This window comes from Porites lutea, chromosome 9 (genome assembly GCF_958299795.1).
Source record: "Porites lutea chromosome 9, jaPorLute2.1, whole genome shotgun sequence".
NCBI lineage: Eukaryota > Metazoa > Cnidaria > Anthozoa > Scleractinia > Poritidae > Porites > Porites lutea.
The window spans coordinates 11,533,364-11,549,362 of NC_133209.1; the positions used below are offsets into that span (position 1 = coordinate 11,533,364).

The 15,999-nt window shown below is 40.4% G+C and overlaps 1 protein-coding gene and 1 pseudogene across 1 annotated transcript; one reads left to right on the forward strand and one right to left on the reverse strand.

The window, feature by feature from the left end:
* Nucleotides 1–3,462: 3,462 nt before the first annotated feature.
* Nucleotides 3,463–4,880, forward strand: LOC140949258 (uncharacterized; annotated as a pseudogene).
* On the reverse strand, nucleotides 4,759–6,015 carry LOC140948895 (uncharacterized). The gene has a single exon (XM_073398161.1). The coding sequence runs from the start codon at nucleotides 6,013–6,015 to the stop codon at nucleotides 4,759–4,761; it is 1,257 nt and encodes a 418-aa protein (XP_073254262.1).
* Between the last annotated feature and the right edge of the window lie 9,984 nt (nucleotides 6,016–15,999).

Here is a 15,999-nt window from a genome sequence, read left to right on the forward strand (position 1 = left end):
ACAGATTTCTGACAGATTACATACCACAAAACTTTGTATTCACTTATGCCTATGTTACCACACCAGGTGCCTAGAAATCGGCTCCTGGTCACACCTTGTCTTTATTGCTGAATATCATTCTAAAGAGTTTTACGAAATATTTTGTTAGTAGGGGTGTTTTGAACATGATAGTGACAAAAACGAACACAAAAAAAAAGTCACAAAACGAGACGCATGAAACAACCACAATCTAATATTTGTGTTACACCGATATGACGGCTCCTTTGGCTGCTATGCTGACCATCTTGAAGACGGAAGTAGTATCAAAGTTAGTCCCGGGTTAGGTATACCGTTTATTACCAGTTTCACGGTTCCTGAGACTTAAAGCCTGTTAACATAAAGGCGGGGGACCCCAGGTAGGTGAGGTGACCTGCTTAGGTGAGGTAAAAAATAACCCTCCTTTACATGCAATCTTACAACCCCACCATCCTGGGGTGCAGTTTCTCAAGATTGTTGAATGGTTGCTAAGCACGTAAACAAGAAAAATGCTGGCAAACCACGTCTACGCTCACTTGCTGCTCTTGCTGCAACCTTCAGTGTTGTGGCTTTCTATTGTTCTACTGTTATAATTATGTGAAGCCACCCGGCATCAAAGTGAATTTTGCGTGAATTTGATGTATCAAGAATCCGGCCCCGACTAGCCTGGGTTACCTCACCTTGAAACATTGACATAACAAAATATGACCTCAGCTGAGACGGTTACCTCGTGTGGCAGACCGGGCTACCCACCTTGAAGGGTCACCCCACCTATCATGTAAACGTGATCAAATTAAAATGAGAGATTATATGGGCAGGCGGGTTAACCTATCTAAGTGGATTACCATGCCTACCTGGGGTCCCCCTCCTCCATGTAAACAGGCCCTAAAAGTTAGCCCGGCCCCCTTTCTACAGTTAAGCAGTTAATCTTGTACCACTTGAGTCTCACTTTTACGACTTGATAAGCTGTTATTATTTTTGGACATGGGTGCTTCAATGCCAAATGTAGAGGCTTCATGATAAAGTATGCTGTTTTTTGAAGCTTGGGCTAACTTGTTTCTTTTTTTCGTTTATGAGACCAGATTCTTTGTTGTTTGTTTTTGCTTTGTAAAGCTTAGACAACTGCGGGAATTCTAAATGATATGACTTGTGCCACGGTGCTTGCTTCTCTGTCAAAACATGCACATGTGTCCAGCACATAAAGAGAGACTGAAAGGCATCCAGGCCTATGTTAAAAAATTAACTACCTCCTTAGGAAAAAACTATTTTGGGTTCTGTCATTTCGTTATTTGCTCTTCATGAACAGCTATCATAAATCCCTGATAATATGTGATACAACAGACCCTTTGACAATTTCTTTTTTCTGAAATTTTGTGTGCGAATTGCTATGCCATACGTTTTCTTTAGCTTAAAGTGACATGTAATGACACGTAATACTTGATAAATAAGGCTTAAGCCACACAATAAGCCCTCCTCTAATTGAAGTATATTAGAGAAGGATAAGAGAAGCCCAGAAGCTGAGTACTTGCAAGTTAGAAGCAAAGACAAGGCCATCTTAGGAATGACTTATGAAAATGTGGGCGGACTGTGGACTTGCTTTAAGGGCACAGTAATAATCAACTTAATTATACAATCAATAAGCTAATAATGGATGGGAATGCCAGATGCTCGAGTGAAATTGTTGTTTACAATATGAGAAGAGCATTCTGAGTAATTTAAGGTATTAAATAACAATTTTCAATCAAAACACCACAGGGATGCCAGCAGGTGAAATTTACAATAATTAAATCCTGTTTAGCACGCTTCAGTGGCATATTTGCATTGGGCACCCCCTCTAATATTCATGGTACTGCAATAAGCTATCGCTGTGCAAAGTTTGGTGCTTTTGTCAACTCTGTAACGATCCTGACCTTAAGAGACCTGACTATTGGTCTTAATCATTAGGTATAAGGTTAGTTCCTTAGCTCTATCTTGTTATACTTCCTGATGAAGTCTGTGTGATCAGACGAAACCGGTCGGAGGAATAAAATCAAGTAAGCAAGATCCTCGCGTTGCTTTGTGCTGCTCACTAGTGTTCATTTAAAAAATTTAAAAAAATAAAAAAAAAATAATACAACATTAAAAAGTTAAAAAAATTTAAAAATAAGAAAATTTAAAAAAAATTAAAAATTAAAAAAAATTAAAAAATTACAAAAAAATTTTAAAAAATTAAAAAATTAAAAAAAAAGGAGTAAGCCAACACACGACCCACCAAGAGAACTGAAAATTAGTGTGAGAGACGAAGAGCTGAAGAGCTATCCTTTGAGCAATCACCAGAGAATAAATCATTTAAGGAAATGATTGCTGCCCTAGAAAAGGACACATTGCCCTCTAGTGATAGTGAAGAAGAATTTGAAAGTGATTTTAGACTGTTAGGCAGTTCAGAAGATTTATTTTTCCAAAGAGTTGATGAGCCCACTGAAAATGAAAAGCAAAGGATGTGTGCCAAATCTTATATGTCTGATTTGTTTGACCAAACATATGATTATCAAATGGTAAAAACAACAGAATTATGGGAGTACGGAGAATGTGACAGATCACTGACACCAAAGCTGGGAAATGATTTTAATCACTTGGAGCAAGTCAGGCGTTTCATTTTGAAGAAGGGATTTCAAGAGCCCCTGATTATTTCCTGTGACCTGCACACTGGCTGTGCTTATTTGACTGAGGGGAACCATCGCCTCTGGGTGGCTCTGAGAGAAAAAAATCCCTTTTGTAGCCTGCCATGTGATTCCTCCTCAATGGTTTCCACCCAATGGATCATTTGAAAATGTCAAAGCAGATCTTACAATATTACAGTGTAATATTTCCAGAGCATTTAGGACTAACAGTTCTCAACGCCAAGCAAGTTCAGTCATAAATCAATAGTCATGGTTATACTAGCCCTTTTACCCATGGGTAAATAGCGTTTGCCCACGGGAAAAGACTTTTTTGTGTGTAACCGCTTTTCCCAGACCGAAACTGCCCTAGGGTTATTTCCATGGATACATCAAAAAGAACAAAAGAACTTCCCATGACAGTTCCTGAACTGAAAAGTACGGTTTATCTGCTCCCTGAGGTGGCTTGGCCAATCATAAAGCAGAACGCAGCTAATACAGGAAATAGCGTGAGGCGCTCTGAGGTGACCTCTGAAACACTTGGCTAATTTCGCGCCTACTTCTAGCACGAGGTAACATAGCAGGGTTTCGTGCATCACTGTGAGTATTTCTTTCTTTATTTATTTTCATGAGTTTGCCCTTCAGACTGCCAGTTACGAAGTTGATTAAATTATAATCTTTCTGTTTATCTGTTTATAGGAACGCTAGTCAAAATGAAGATCCCTATTACAACGGATATTTATTTGCGGCACGAAATCAAACAAGGCCGCAGGGAATCAACAACACCGGTAATACCCTGTATGGTGTTAGCATGGCTCAAAGTCAGCCTCCACTGCATTATCCAGCGATGTTAAATCCCTACCCGATTTACCAGAACCCTGTACCCGGTACAAGCAATCACCTTCAGTTTGAACCAGACAGGGATGTCCAGCGCTAGTCCAACTCCAAGTGAATCCTCGAACCAAAGCGACGATCGTAACAAGCGCAGTAGCTGGTCGTTGACTGAAGAGAGATGCTTAATTGCCACTTTTAAGGAGTACTACGATAGACTTAAGTCTACAAAAAGCAGTCAAGCCAAAAAAAAATATGGGAAGATATTTTGAAGCAGTTTCAAAGTATGTGCTTTGACAATGGCGTGGAATCTGAAAAGTCATTAGCGCAGTTAAAGGAGAAGTGGCGGGCGCTCTTGGATAAATACAAAAGCGTATGTGAAAACAACAATCGCACAGGAAGGGAACGGAAAATGTTCAAGCACTATGAAGACATCGACAAATTTATGGCTTCATCAGACAAAGTGAATCCAAGATTTGTCAAGGAAACGAAAGCCCACCGACAGGATTGTAGCTCTGATGATACCAACGATATTTTATCGACCGGAAATCAAGATTGCAGTAAGAAACCAGAGAAACTGCCGCCCAGCTCTGCTAGAGGAGATAGTGCGGATGCAGAGACAACTGGAAAAACTGGGCAAAAGGATGAAAAAGGACCAAAAAAGAAGAAGAAAAGGCTTAGCGGCGATGACATGGAGCTAGCAATCCTTGACATGAAGCAAGAAGCCATCCAAAGATCCGAAGAAAATGACGAGAGAGTTTTTGAAGCTCTCCTCAAATCTCAGGCAGAAGCGCAGCGACAACACCAAGAATTTGTTGTGTCTGTGTTAGGAAAACTCGGAGACATATTTGCTTCCAAAAAATAGGTTTAACTCAGCGCTTTTATTCCAAAGAAAAAAGGAACTGTTTACATGATTGTTGCAAAACTGCAAAAAGAAATTTTAATTGATCTTGAATAGTATTTTGGACACTAAAATACACAGTGCTGTAAAATGGTTACAACCGCTGTTTCTTAAGTATAATAGACGTTACAGTTGTTTAGCAAACAGAATTTTTATATTTCCTGTAATTATCCCGTGTAAAATTCTACACCATTTTTGATTGATTTTATATTACTATATATATATACATATTTATTCAATCTGCTGTTACTTTCAGGTTTGGATCAATGGGATCAGATATATGATTGCTTAAATAAATTGCAAAGCAAAATATAATTATTTCGTAACCTTCTATAATTTAGGACGCAAAGAGGACAAAATCAAGGGGATATATGTCTATTGATTTGCAACGTATTGAACAAGGGCTTGTAGAACCGCAGCTGCAGCCTGGGAGGGGGGGCCGCCGTCGTCATCATCATCATCATCACTATCATCATCATCACTATCATCTATGTCGAGTTCATCTCCTCGTAAAACACAAATGTTATGTAGCACGCAGCAGGCGATGATAGTGTCCGGTATTCTGTCACTGTCTTCGTCTAGGCGCTTAAGTAATACCCTCCACCTTCCTTTGGTCATACCAAATGCATGTTCGGATACTATTCTCGCCTTGGATACCTCTCGGTTGAAATTCCTCTGGTCACGCGTAAGCCCACCGTTATCCTTAAATGGTCGGATGAGCCAGGTTTTGTTTGGATAAGCAGTGTCTCCCACGATAAGTGGGCGCACTACAGTTCCGCCTAAGTCAAATGTAGGTTCCATTAGGATATTCTCATCTTCAGCAGCCCAATAAACGTCAGTTAAACGCAGCATCCGAGCATCATGTAGACTTCCAGGAAAACCAGTGACCACGGATAAATAGAGGCCAGAGGCATCAACTATTCCCTGTACTAAAAAACTGTAGAAATGTTTCCGGTTAAAGTAGTCTTCATGGTTAATTTTCGGGGCCTTAATAGGTACATGGCTTCCATCTATTGCTCCAACTGCATAAGGTAATTTACTTTTATTGTCGAAGCCTTTAATTTTTTTAGCTATCTCTGCTACAGTAGAAGGAAATTTGATAAACTCATCTTGAAGTCGGCATATTTCTTGAACAAATTCATGGCAACACTTTACAACAGTCGGTTTTGCAAACCCAACCATCAGTCCACACGAGCGGTAGCACTCTCCAGTAGCTAGTCGCCAGAGGCTTGCACCGACGCGCTTTGGAACTGGAATGGCATCTCGCATCCTAGTGTTTTGCCGCTGGAGCACCGGTCCAACGAGCTGGCATATATATTCAAAGGTATCGCGCAAAACTCTAAAGTTTTCTTTCCACCAGTGATCCAGTGCATTGTTATTTAGAAGTTCCTGAAACCAGTTCTGTGGTCGTGGAAATACCCAAGCTCTTCTAGGCCGGCGAGCAAATTGGCGACGAGCTCGTAAATTTAAATACAATGCCGACAAACCTTGCAGGTAGCGTAATCGAAAGCGCCTTCTTCGGTGTCTTCTCGCAAAAAACTGCTGGACTGTTATGTTTATGGAAGACTGTCGAATAATAAGCAGGAGAATCACTGAAATTAAGCTTACTAGATTTCGATTCGTGTCATCCATGTTGATCTCCACTTTTCCCGCCAATTCACAAGGTCAGTTAGCTCATATTTTACCCTGAGGGGTGTCTTTTACTGTGTAACTGCATCCCCAAGGGTAAAGTGAAACCTGAGCTAAACCAAACCCAAGCCATTTACCCTCTGGAAGACCCCAAACCCAAGGTGTGTGTAACCACTACTAATAACTCCCAAACAAAAATCCTGGGGTAAGCTTATAATTTGACAATCTGAAGCAAAACCCTCATTCTGCTTTTAATGGTAATTTGCCACTGAATTGTCCTGAATGGGTTTTGATGTCCTAGGTCATGAGTTTAAAACACTGTTAACAATTTCACTACTAAGCGTCTTGAACAGGGTGTCCTTAAATGCCTCTGTTAACATTGAATTTCATTGGCTCCAAGACACAAGACAATACTAGTTGCTCGTGGAAAGGCATTTTGAATAGCCCTCTTAGTTAATTTTGGTAACAATAACATGCACAAAGCTGCGTAGAGCCAGACGTGCTTTACACAAAAATAATAATTTAACAAAACTGTTTTCCTTCGGGAATGAGTTAGAAAATTACAGGAGTATTCCCTACACAGGGAAATGCATTGAAACAAAAGATATTAACACTCACCTCTTTTCCGCCCTGCCGCTAAACGAACTTTGAAGGGATTGATATGATGAACCATCAACAATGAAGACCTGAGATTACACGTACTCAAAGCCTGGTATGTCCTTAGATGAACCTCCTATTGCTGAGTCGAGACACCATAACATCGCTGTGCACTGGCCCTCGAAAGTGTGACCGATAGATATGACTGCTCGACAATCATGCTCGACGATCGAAAGGAATCTTAAAAAATCATCACACCTCTGAAGGTTTCATTCAAAATAAGTACATTATACTGGTTTTCTGTTTCAATAGGAATCTTAATATCGCCAAATCTAACAAAATGAAACAAGATAAGCGTAAGAAATTCTATTATTTTATCCTCCTCATCAACAACGACTTTGCCCGCCATTTTGAAAAGTCACCGAAGCGAGACATGACGTCATACTGGCATGAGGACTGAACCACCGATTTCCTGGACATATAGGTCTTCGCATCAGCGGGCGGAGCAGAAGCCAATCGGATCTCTACTCGAGTCCTGTGTGTCTTTCCATGAGGGGTAACCACAGTGTATGACCTTAGCGAGGACACTTTCTCGACAGTGCCATGGGGCCAGGCTAAATGCTTGTGCTGAGGATTGGGTTTTGTATGCACCCATTGTCCTGGCTGAATTGCATCATGTGGCGTTCCTCCCAAATTTCTGTCGTAGTAATGTTTCGCTCTAGTACGGCGCCCCTCAATCTCATTTTTGTCGGTTTTAGAATAGGCAACAACAGGCTACAGGAGCGAAGGCATCATAGGAAGGATACCTCCGGTGCGGCGGGAGAGTAGCCTTTGAGCAGGAGAGTGTTCTTGTCCTTGTTGGGTAGGGAGTATTCCTGCAGTCCAGTAGTGCCATATGAATGTCCTTGTTCGTTTGATATATCCTCTTCACTGTTTTTACTGCGGTTTCTGCCTTGCCATTTCCTTGTGGCCAATATAGTCAGGTCTCTTAAGGTCACGATCATTACAGAGTTGACAAAAGCACCAAACTTTGCACAGCTATAGCTTATTGCTCTACTACGAATATTAGAAGGGGTGCCCAATGCAGATATGCCACTGAAGCGTGCTATAAACCAGGATTTAATTTTTGTAAATTTGACCGGGCGGGGTCCCTCTGGTGCCTCGTTTGAAAATTGAACCAATACCAATACCCTTCTCGTGTTGTAAATAACAATTTCACTCGACCATCTAGCATTCTCATATATAAGAGGGTCTCAATGGGGTTAACCGATAGGCGTAAAACGGCCAAAAATTTAGTCGATAGCCGTAAAAATTGAAAAATTTTAACCGTTAGCCGTAAATAGAGTAAAAAAGAGTTAACCGTAAAAGAAACTTTTCTCTAGATTTGCTACTTTTAAGGGAGCTACTAAACTCACTTATGGTTGCGTTTTTTATTTCCCGGCTAGTGTGACTCCGTACGCACGTTAGGCGAAGCGTCTTTTAGGTGTTGACCAAGACCTAGGCTCCATTTCCCTAACTCTCTCGGGAAACTAATTTTTTCCATAGCGAAAGTGTGGCTTCTTTCTGGGGATTAATATTTGTGATTTGCAGGAGGTCGTGCCCTCGAAACACAAGTGAAACAACACGCAGAGATGTCACTGAAAAAACAGCCTTTCCCTGTTTTTCTCTGACGCTACGGTAGACATTGCCAGGCCTAGTCCCTGTACGGCATCTTCCCACGCAATCTCGGTCAAGGCATTTCGGTGGCGGACTCACTCGGACCACGTGACTCGAAACGCATTAGCCGCGCGGAATAATGAGCCCTACGGACAAGGCAACGGCAGACAGTCGTTCCGTACAGTCCTTCGCTATCATTAAAAACACTGGACACGGGAATTTTGTTATTGGCCGTTTTCACGCTAGAGCTAGAAATGGATTATCCGTCTGAGACTAGCCTGTGTACAGTCGCGCCCTCCCCTCAGACACCCCTTCTCCAATTTTTTCTGAGGGGAGGGGGCGGCTGTACACAGGCTATCTGGAACGGATAATCCCGTCTTCAAACTGTCCGTCGAAATTGACGGATGAAGTCAGGCGGATTGTTCATTCAAAATTAAAACTATTAAATTAAGAAGTATTACCTATCTGACGCGAATCATCAAACGGATAACCCGTCTCGCACTAATAATCGGTCTCTAGTGTGAAAACGGCCATTTCTGTTATAAGAGAGTCTCAATGGGATTAACCGATAGGCTATATAGGTATGTGCCGCTGTGAAGGGTATGGTTTTCAAGCAGTTTACTCTAGGATAGGGTATATAAATCAGAGCGTTTGGGTCTAGAATAGGGTGTCATTTTTCAGGAAACTGATCAGTTGGTTGAAGATTTTATCTAGACAAGGGAAACAGCTACTCTAGGAGAGTCTCAATGGGATTAACCGATAGGCGTAAAACGGCCAAAAATTTAGTCGATAGCCGTAAAAATTGAAAAAAATTAACCGTTAACCGAAAATAGGGTAAAAAAGAGTTAACCGTAAAAGAAATTGTTCCCTAGATGTTTTTTATTTCCCGGCTAGTGTAACTTCGTACGCACGTGAGGCGAAGCGCCTTTTAGGTGTTAACCAAGAACTAGGCTCCATTTCCGGCGCTCTCTCGGGGGAAGAATTTTTTCCATAGCGAAAGTGTGGCTTCCTGCTGAGGATTAATATTTGCAATTTTCAGGAGGTCGTGCCCTCGAAACACTAGTGAAACAACACGCAGAGATGTCACTGTTTGTAAAACACGTTGCCGATAAACAACATTTCCCTGTTTTTCTCTGACGCTACTGTAGACATTGCCATGTTTAGTCCCTGTACGGAGTCTTCCCAAGCAATCTCGGTCAAAACATTTCGGTGGCGAACTCGCTCGGACCACGTGACCCGAAACGCATTAGCCGCGCGGAATAATGCGGCCTACGGACAAGGCAACGGCAGACGGTCGTTCCGTACAGTCCTTCGCTATCATTAAAAACACTACACACGAGATTTTTGTTATTGGCCGTTTTCACCTCAGAGCTAGAAATAGATCATCCGTCTAAGACTAGCCTGTGTACAGTCGTGCCCTCCCCACAGACACCCCTTCCCCGACTTTTTCTTACGGGAGGAGGTGGCTGTACACGGGCTATCTGGAACGGATAATCCCGTCTGCAAAGGCGGATTGTTCATTCAAAATTAAAACTATTCCATTTTTGAAATTAAGACGTATTACCTATCTGTCGCGAATCATCAAACGGATAACCCGTCTCACACGAATAATTCTTCTCTAGTGTGGAAACGGCCATTTCTGTTATAATGAATGTCGCGACTCGGGCTTGAGTTGGGCGTTCGCGTGTCTGCTTTTGCTTTTTCACAAAGATTATTTTTAAATTGACTATTGACATTTCTATGTGTGAAATAATATTAGAAGTGGAATACTTTATAAAAAGTATGATCTATCAAATGTTAAAATTTTTCAAAAGAATAGCATATTTCATCCCGAGATGATCCGAAGACCTTTATTTTGATTTAAAGATACAAAAAAAATATAGGTTAATTAATATTTAACTTTTTGAAATTAAAGAAGTTAATTTTTAACTTTTTTTGTTAACCGTAACTGAATAAAATTAACCGATAGCCGTAAAAGAGCCAAAATTTTAGCCGATAACCGTAAAAGCCACCACCCCATTGAGACCCTCTTATAATGAATGTCGCGCCCGGGCCTTGAGTTGGGCGTTTGCGTGTCCGCTTTTGCTTTTTCACAAAAGATTATTTTTAAATTGACTATTGACATTTCTATTTGTAAAATAATATTAGAAGTGAAATACTTTATAAAAAGTATGATCTATCAAATGTTAAAATTTTTCAAAAGAATAGCTTGTTTCCGTCCCGAGATGATCCGAAGACCTTTATTTTGATTTAAAGATACAAAAAATACTTGTTAATTAATATTTAACTTTTGAAACAAAAGAAGTTAATTTTTAACTTTTTTGTTAACCGTAACTGAAAAAAATTAGCCGATAGCCGCAAAAGAGCCAAAATTTTAGCCGATAACCGTAAAAGCCACCACCCCATTGAGACCCTCTTATAACCTTATTGATTGTAAAAATAAGTTGATATTACTGTGCCCTTGAAGCTAGTTCACAGTCCGCCCACACTTTCATAAGTCATTTCTAAGATGGCCGCGTCTATGCTTCAGAACCTGCAAGAACTCAGCTTCTGGGGTTCTTTTTTCCTTGTCTAATGTATCTTAATTAGAGGAGAACTTGTTTTGTGTTTTAAGCCTTATTTATTAACTAGTAATAGTTCAGACACTACAGCTGCCCCTCTCTGTACTGGTGTATTGTCGGTCAATAGCATTCTTGCTCGTTGTGTAGCTCTTTGAAATATACCGATTCATAAGGAAGAGTTTTACACATATTCCATACAATAGGTGAGATAAATACAGGAAACGCAAGGTTCCATGCACAGTTTCAGGTCGATTTACACAGCTTTGATCAAAGCATTCTCAGTTTCGAGAATAGTTTATTCTAAACCATAAGAAAAGACTTAATTAGAAGCCGGGGTTGAATTTTTCGCTATTTCTCTTACATTCAGTTCATTTTATTTGCCGGAAAGGAAGCCTTAGAAATCAAAAGGACGTTTGATCAATTCACACTCGCGCATTCTAGTCTTATTTTAAACTTTATAGCGGAAGGACATCTGTGAGCAGGGAATAAGTCAGCACAGAATTTGATTGTCGTTGAATTTCTGTAATCGTCCATCGTTCCCGGGGGGGGGGGGGGGGGGTACTTTAGGGATGTGCCGCTGGAACCCTGGAACCCTTAACCTATAACAAAGCTAGTTCAGCTGAATTTTGCTACCCTATACTAGAGTAAACTCCCCAAATCCCCCTATCCTAGAGGAGGGTCTCAATGGGGTGGTGGCTTTTACGGTTATCGGCTAAAATTTTGGCTCTTTTACGGCTATCGGTTAATTTTATTCAGTTACGGTTAACAAAAAAAGTTAAAAATTAACTTCTTTAATTTCAAAAAGTTAAATATTAATTAACCTATATTTTTTTTGTATCTTTAAATCAATTCAAAATAAAGGTCTTCGGATCATCTCGGGATGAAATATGCTATTCTTTTGAAAAATTTTAACATTTGATAGATCATACTTTTTATAAAGTATTCCACTTCTAATATTATTTCACACATAGAAATGTCAATAGTCAATTTAAAAACAATCTTTGTGAAAAAGCAAAAGCAGACACGCGAACGCCCAACTCAAGGCCGAGGCGCGACATTCATTATAACAGAAATGGCCGTTTCCACACTAGAGAAGAATTATTCGTGTGAGACGGGTTATCCGTTTGATGATTCGCGACAGATAGGTAATACGTCTTAATTTCAAAAATGGAATAGTTTAATTTTGAATGAACAATCCGCCTTTGCAGACGGGATTATCCGTTCCAGATAGCCCGTGTACAGCCACCTCCTCCCGTAAGAAAAAGTCGGGGAAGGGGTGTCTGTGGGGAGGGCACGACTGTACACAGGCTAGTCTTAGACGGATGATCTATTTCTAGCTCTGAGGTGAAAACGGCCAATAACAAAAATCTCGTGTGTAGTGTTTTTAATGATAGCGAAGGACTGTACGGAACGACCGTCTGCCGTTGCCTTGTCCGTAGGCCGCATTATTCCGCGCGGCTAATGCGTTTCGGGTCACGTGGTCCGAGCGAGTTCGCCACCGAAATGTTTTGACCGAGATTGCTTGGGAAGACTCCGTACAGGGACTAAACATGGCAATGTCTACAGTAGCGTCAGAGAAAAACAGGGAAATGTTGTTTATCGGCAACGTGTTTTACAAACAGTGACATCTCTGCGTGTTGTTTCACTAGTGTTTCGAGGGCACGACCTCCTGAAAATTGCAAATATTAATCCTCAGCAGGAAGCCACACTTTCGCTATGGAAAAAATTCTTCCCCCGAGAGAGCGCCGGAAATGGAGCCTAGTTCTTGGTTAACACCTAAAAGGCGCTTCGCCTCACGTGCGTACGGAGTTACACTAGCCGGGAAATAAAAAACATCTAGGGAACAATTTCTTTTACGGTTAACTCTTTTTTACCCTATTTTCGGCTAACGGTTAATTTTTTTCAATTTTTACGGCTATCGACTAAATTTTTGGCCGTTTTACGCCTATCGGTTAATCCCATTGAGACTCTCCTAGAGTAGCTGTTTCCCTTGTCTAGATAAAATCTTCAACCAACTGATCAGTTTCCTGAAAAATGACACCCTATTCTAGACCCAAACGCTCTGATTTATATACCCTATCCTAGAGTAAACTGCTTGAAAACCATACCCTTCACAGCGGCACATACCTATATAGCCCATATATGGCAGTACCCCCCCCCCCCCCCCGGGCCATCGTTCTTCTAGTGATAAGCTAGCCGTTTGTCACTCGTCTTGCTTGTCTGGGGCTGAGTCTTATTCCGGTCAAAGAGAAAGAAAGAGTGTCTGGCAAGGTTTCCAATCAAAGATTTGTGAACTTGTGTCTGGCAAACTCTCCAAGTGTTTATATATACACAGTACGCATCTTATAACTTCATCTGCGCTTAACGAGTGTCGTTAAAATTTTGGTCCATAACTTTCACTGAAACAACTGCTCCACAGAATGTCACTGATAACACGTAACGCAAAAGAGTGTCGAAGTATGACTGCACAATAAATGTAAAAAATCTACCTAAGCGATCCCTTGGAATGTTCTGTCTTTACGTCATCCTGACCATTTCGTACTTGCGGGCGCAAACAATAGAAACGTCATCATTACCTACCGATTCCTCGCGGCCCCTGTTCAAGCAAATCGAGATTTTTTCTATATTTAACTGTATGACTATATATTTTAACTGTAAGTACTTTCCTTAATATACGTGCGAGTTACTAGAGTGCCTCCTCGGCGAAATCCCTGCGGGGGCAATTATTTCTTGTTTTTATGTCACTTTAAGCTGAAAAGAACTTATGGCATTAGCGATTCACAAGCGAAATTTCAGAAAGAAAGGAATTGTCAAGAGTCTGTTGTATCGCATGTCAGGGAATTACGACAGCTGTTCACGAAGAGCAAGCTATGAAAGGGCAGAACCCAAAGTTGTTTTAATAGTTCTTTCCTAAAGAGTTAATTAATTTTTCAAGCTTACAAAACTGGATGCCTTTCAGTCCCTCTTTCTCTGCAGGACGCATGTTCATGTTTTGGCAGAGAAGCAAGCATCGTGGCACAAGTCATATCATCTACAATTCCCGCAGTGTGTCTAGGGTGGACAAAGCAAAAACAAACAAAAAAGAATCTGGTCTCATAAACGAAAAAAGAAACAAGCTAGCCCAAGCTTGAAAAAAAACAACAACAAAAAAAACAGCACAGTTTTTCTTACCACAGTACAGATGCCGACTGTGCATGGTGTAGCTAGGGTGGCCAACTTCATGAAGCCTCTACATATGGCTCTGATGCGGCACCTACATCTACATCTATTTAATTCCTCTTCAACGTTTTACACATCAAGAAGAGTTAAGAAATAAAAATATAGATATAAATAAAAAATAAAATATATAACTAAGAAGTTGCAATACTTAAAACAAAACTTAGAATAATTGTGCTCTACAATAAAATGCGGAATAATTATACACATGTAACAAAATCGGACGACCGGGTACAGACCGAATTGGACGACACGAAGTTCTGTTACCAATTAATCATAACTATAAAAAATATGTGGTATTTGAGCCTCTTTTAATTAAAACACAAGGAATTTCGAAGGGTTTTTTTTTTCACTGGCGCTGAAAAAAAGTCATTGCAGCTCGCGTGCGATGGCGCGTACTGTCCAATTACTTATCTACTTGCGCATGACGCGTACTGCCCCTATTACACTGTCCTATCAGTGCTGAAATCAAGACAGTTGATAGCCAATCAAATTTGAGAATTTTGTTATAGTTACGATTAATTGGGTAATTTACTAGTTCAGTTAAGATAAGGGGTCGAAAGGGTTCTTGATCTTACTGCGTACTTATAACCGTTGGCGCGGGTAAGAATATTACTGATTTCCTGATTTGTTCAATCAGAGCACAGTTAAAAAATATGATCTGAGAACTTTCTTTAGTGTCCAACTCAGGCTTATTAACTCAGTCTCAAAACTACACTTGTCACAGCGGTATACCGACAGGTACCGACAGGTACCCACATAACAACTTTAGTCTGCTATTGACGGGTATTTCGCTGTTAAACGAAAACTGAATTGCTGCGTCCTCCCCCTAAAATAATTGAAGTACAAGAAGTCACATTTACCTTTTATATAGAACATTGCCAGTAATATTGAAAAATCGCTGCCAAAAAACGCATACCGTGTGGCACGAAATTTTTGCGGGTTCTAATTTTTGCGATTTTTGTGATCTTTCCAGCGATCCGCAAAAAAAAGTTTCCGCAAATAAAAATTACCGCATGATTTTTACCGCAAAAAGTAAATATTCTCTAACTTAAATTCGCTGCACAAAAATCAAGTACTAAGAAATCAATTACAACTTGCCTCTTTCATTCAGAGACAAAACGGCACACAATGAATTACTAGTGTTACATACCGTGGTATTGTAATATGTATTTATATGGAACGTACTTAACAAAAACGAAAATATTATCAATGCTCGGTACTGAGTACTTTCTGAAAATCGCAAAAATTAATTCCCAGCATGCAAGAAAAACCAATCTGTCCTAGTCGCCAAAATTAGTTCCCGCAAAACACAAAAAATCGCCAATCCGCAAATATTAACTCCCGCAAAAATTTCGTGTCACACGGTAAGCATTGTAAGACTGAATATGATAAATTTTTTCCATTAAATTATCAAAATATTTCATAACTCCAACATAGTGTTATTGAACTGCCCTTCACACAGCAGCAGATATTGAAGTATATTTTATTATCGTTCATTAAAAATATTTCTCCGTTTCTGATTGGCTCAAATCCCACGGCTAATTCTTCATAACAAGCTAGGGTTGACCAAATTTGGAAGACGTTTGCTGTATCCAGAAAATGGCCTCAGTGGTACCACACAGGGCAAGGTAATTACCAGGAAAAGGGACAGAAACCGAGAAGCCCTGGGGACGAGGCTGTGTTGTTCTTGTGGAGCAGTAGGAAAAAGCTTTTCACGAAGAAGAAAATTGCGTGAGTAGTTCCTAAAAGCATGGACAGAAAACTAAGAATACAACTTGACGGATGATATCCGCTGTGGAATATCTGCTAGACTAAACATCCCTTTATGTGCCGAACTACTTTTGTCCTGAAGTGCAGACAAAAAGTATTGGAGAGCTGGTAGAAACACAAGCCCGCCGAGCAATCACCGAAAATGGAGAAGTTACAATCCTCTGTAGGTACATAGGGATTGAGA

Excerpts from the sequence above, each read along its gene's own strand:
- LOC140948895 (XM_073398161.1), bottom strand. The coding sequence starts at position 6,015 with ATGGATGACACGAATCGAAATCTAGTAAGCTTAATTTCAGTGATTCTC.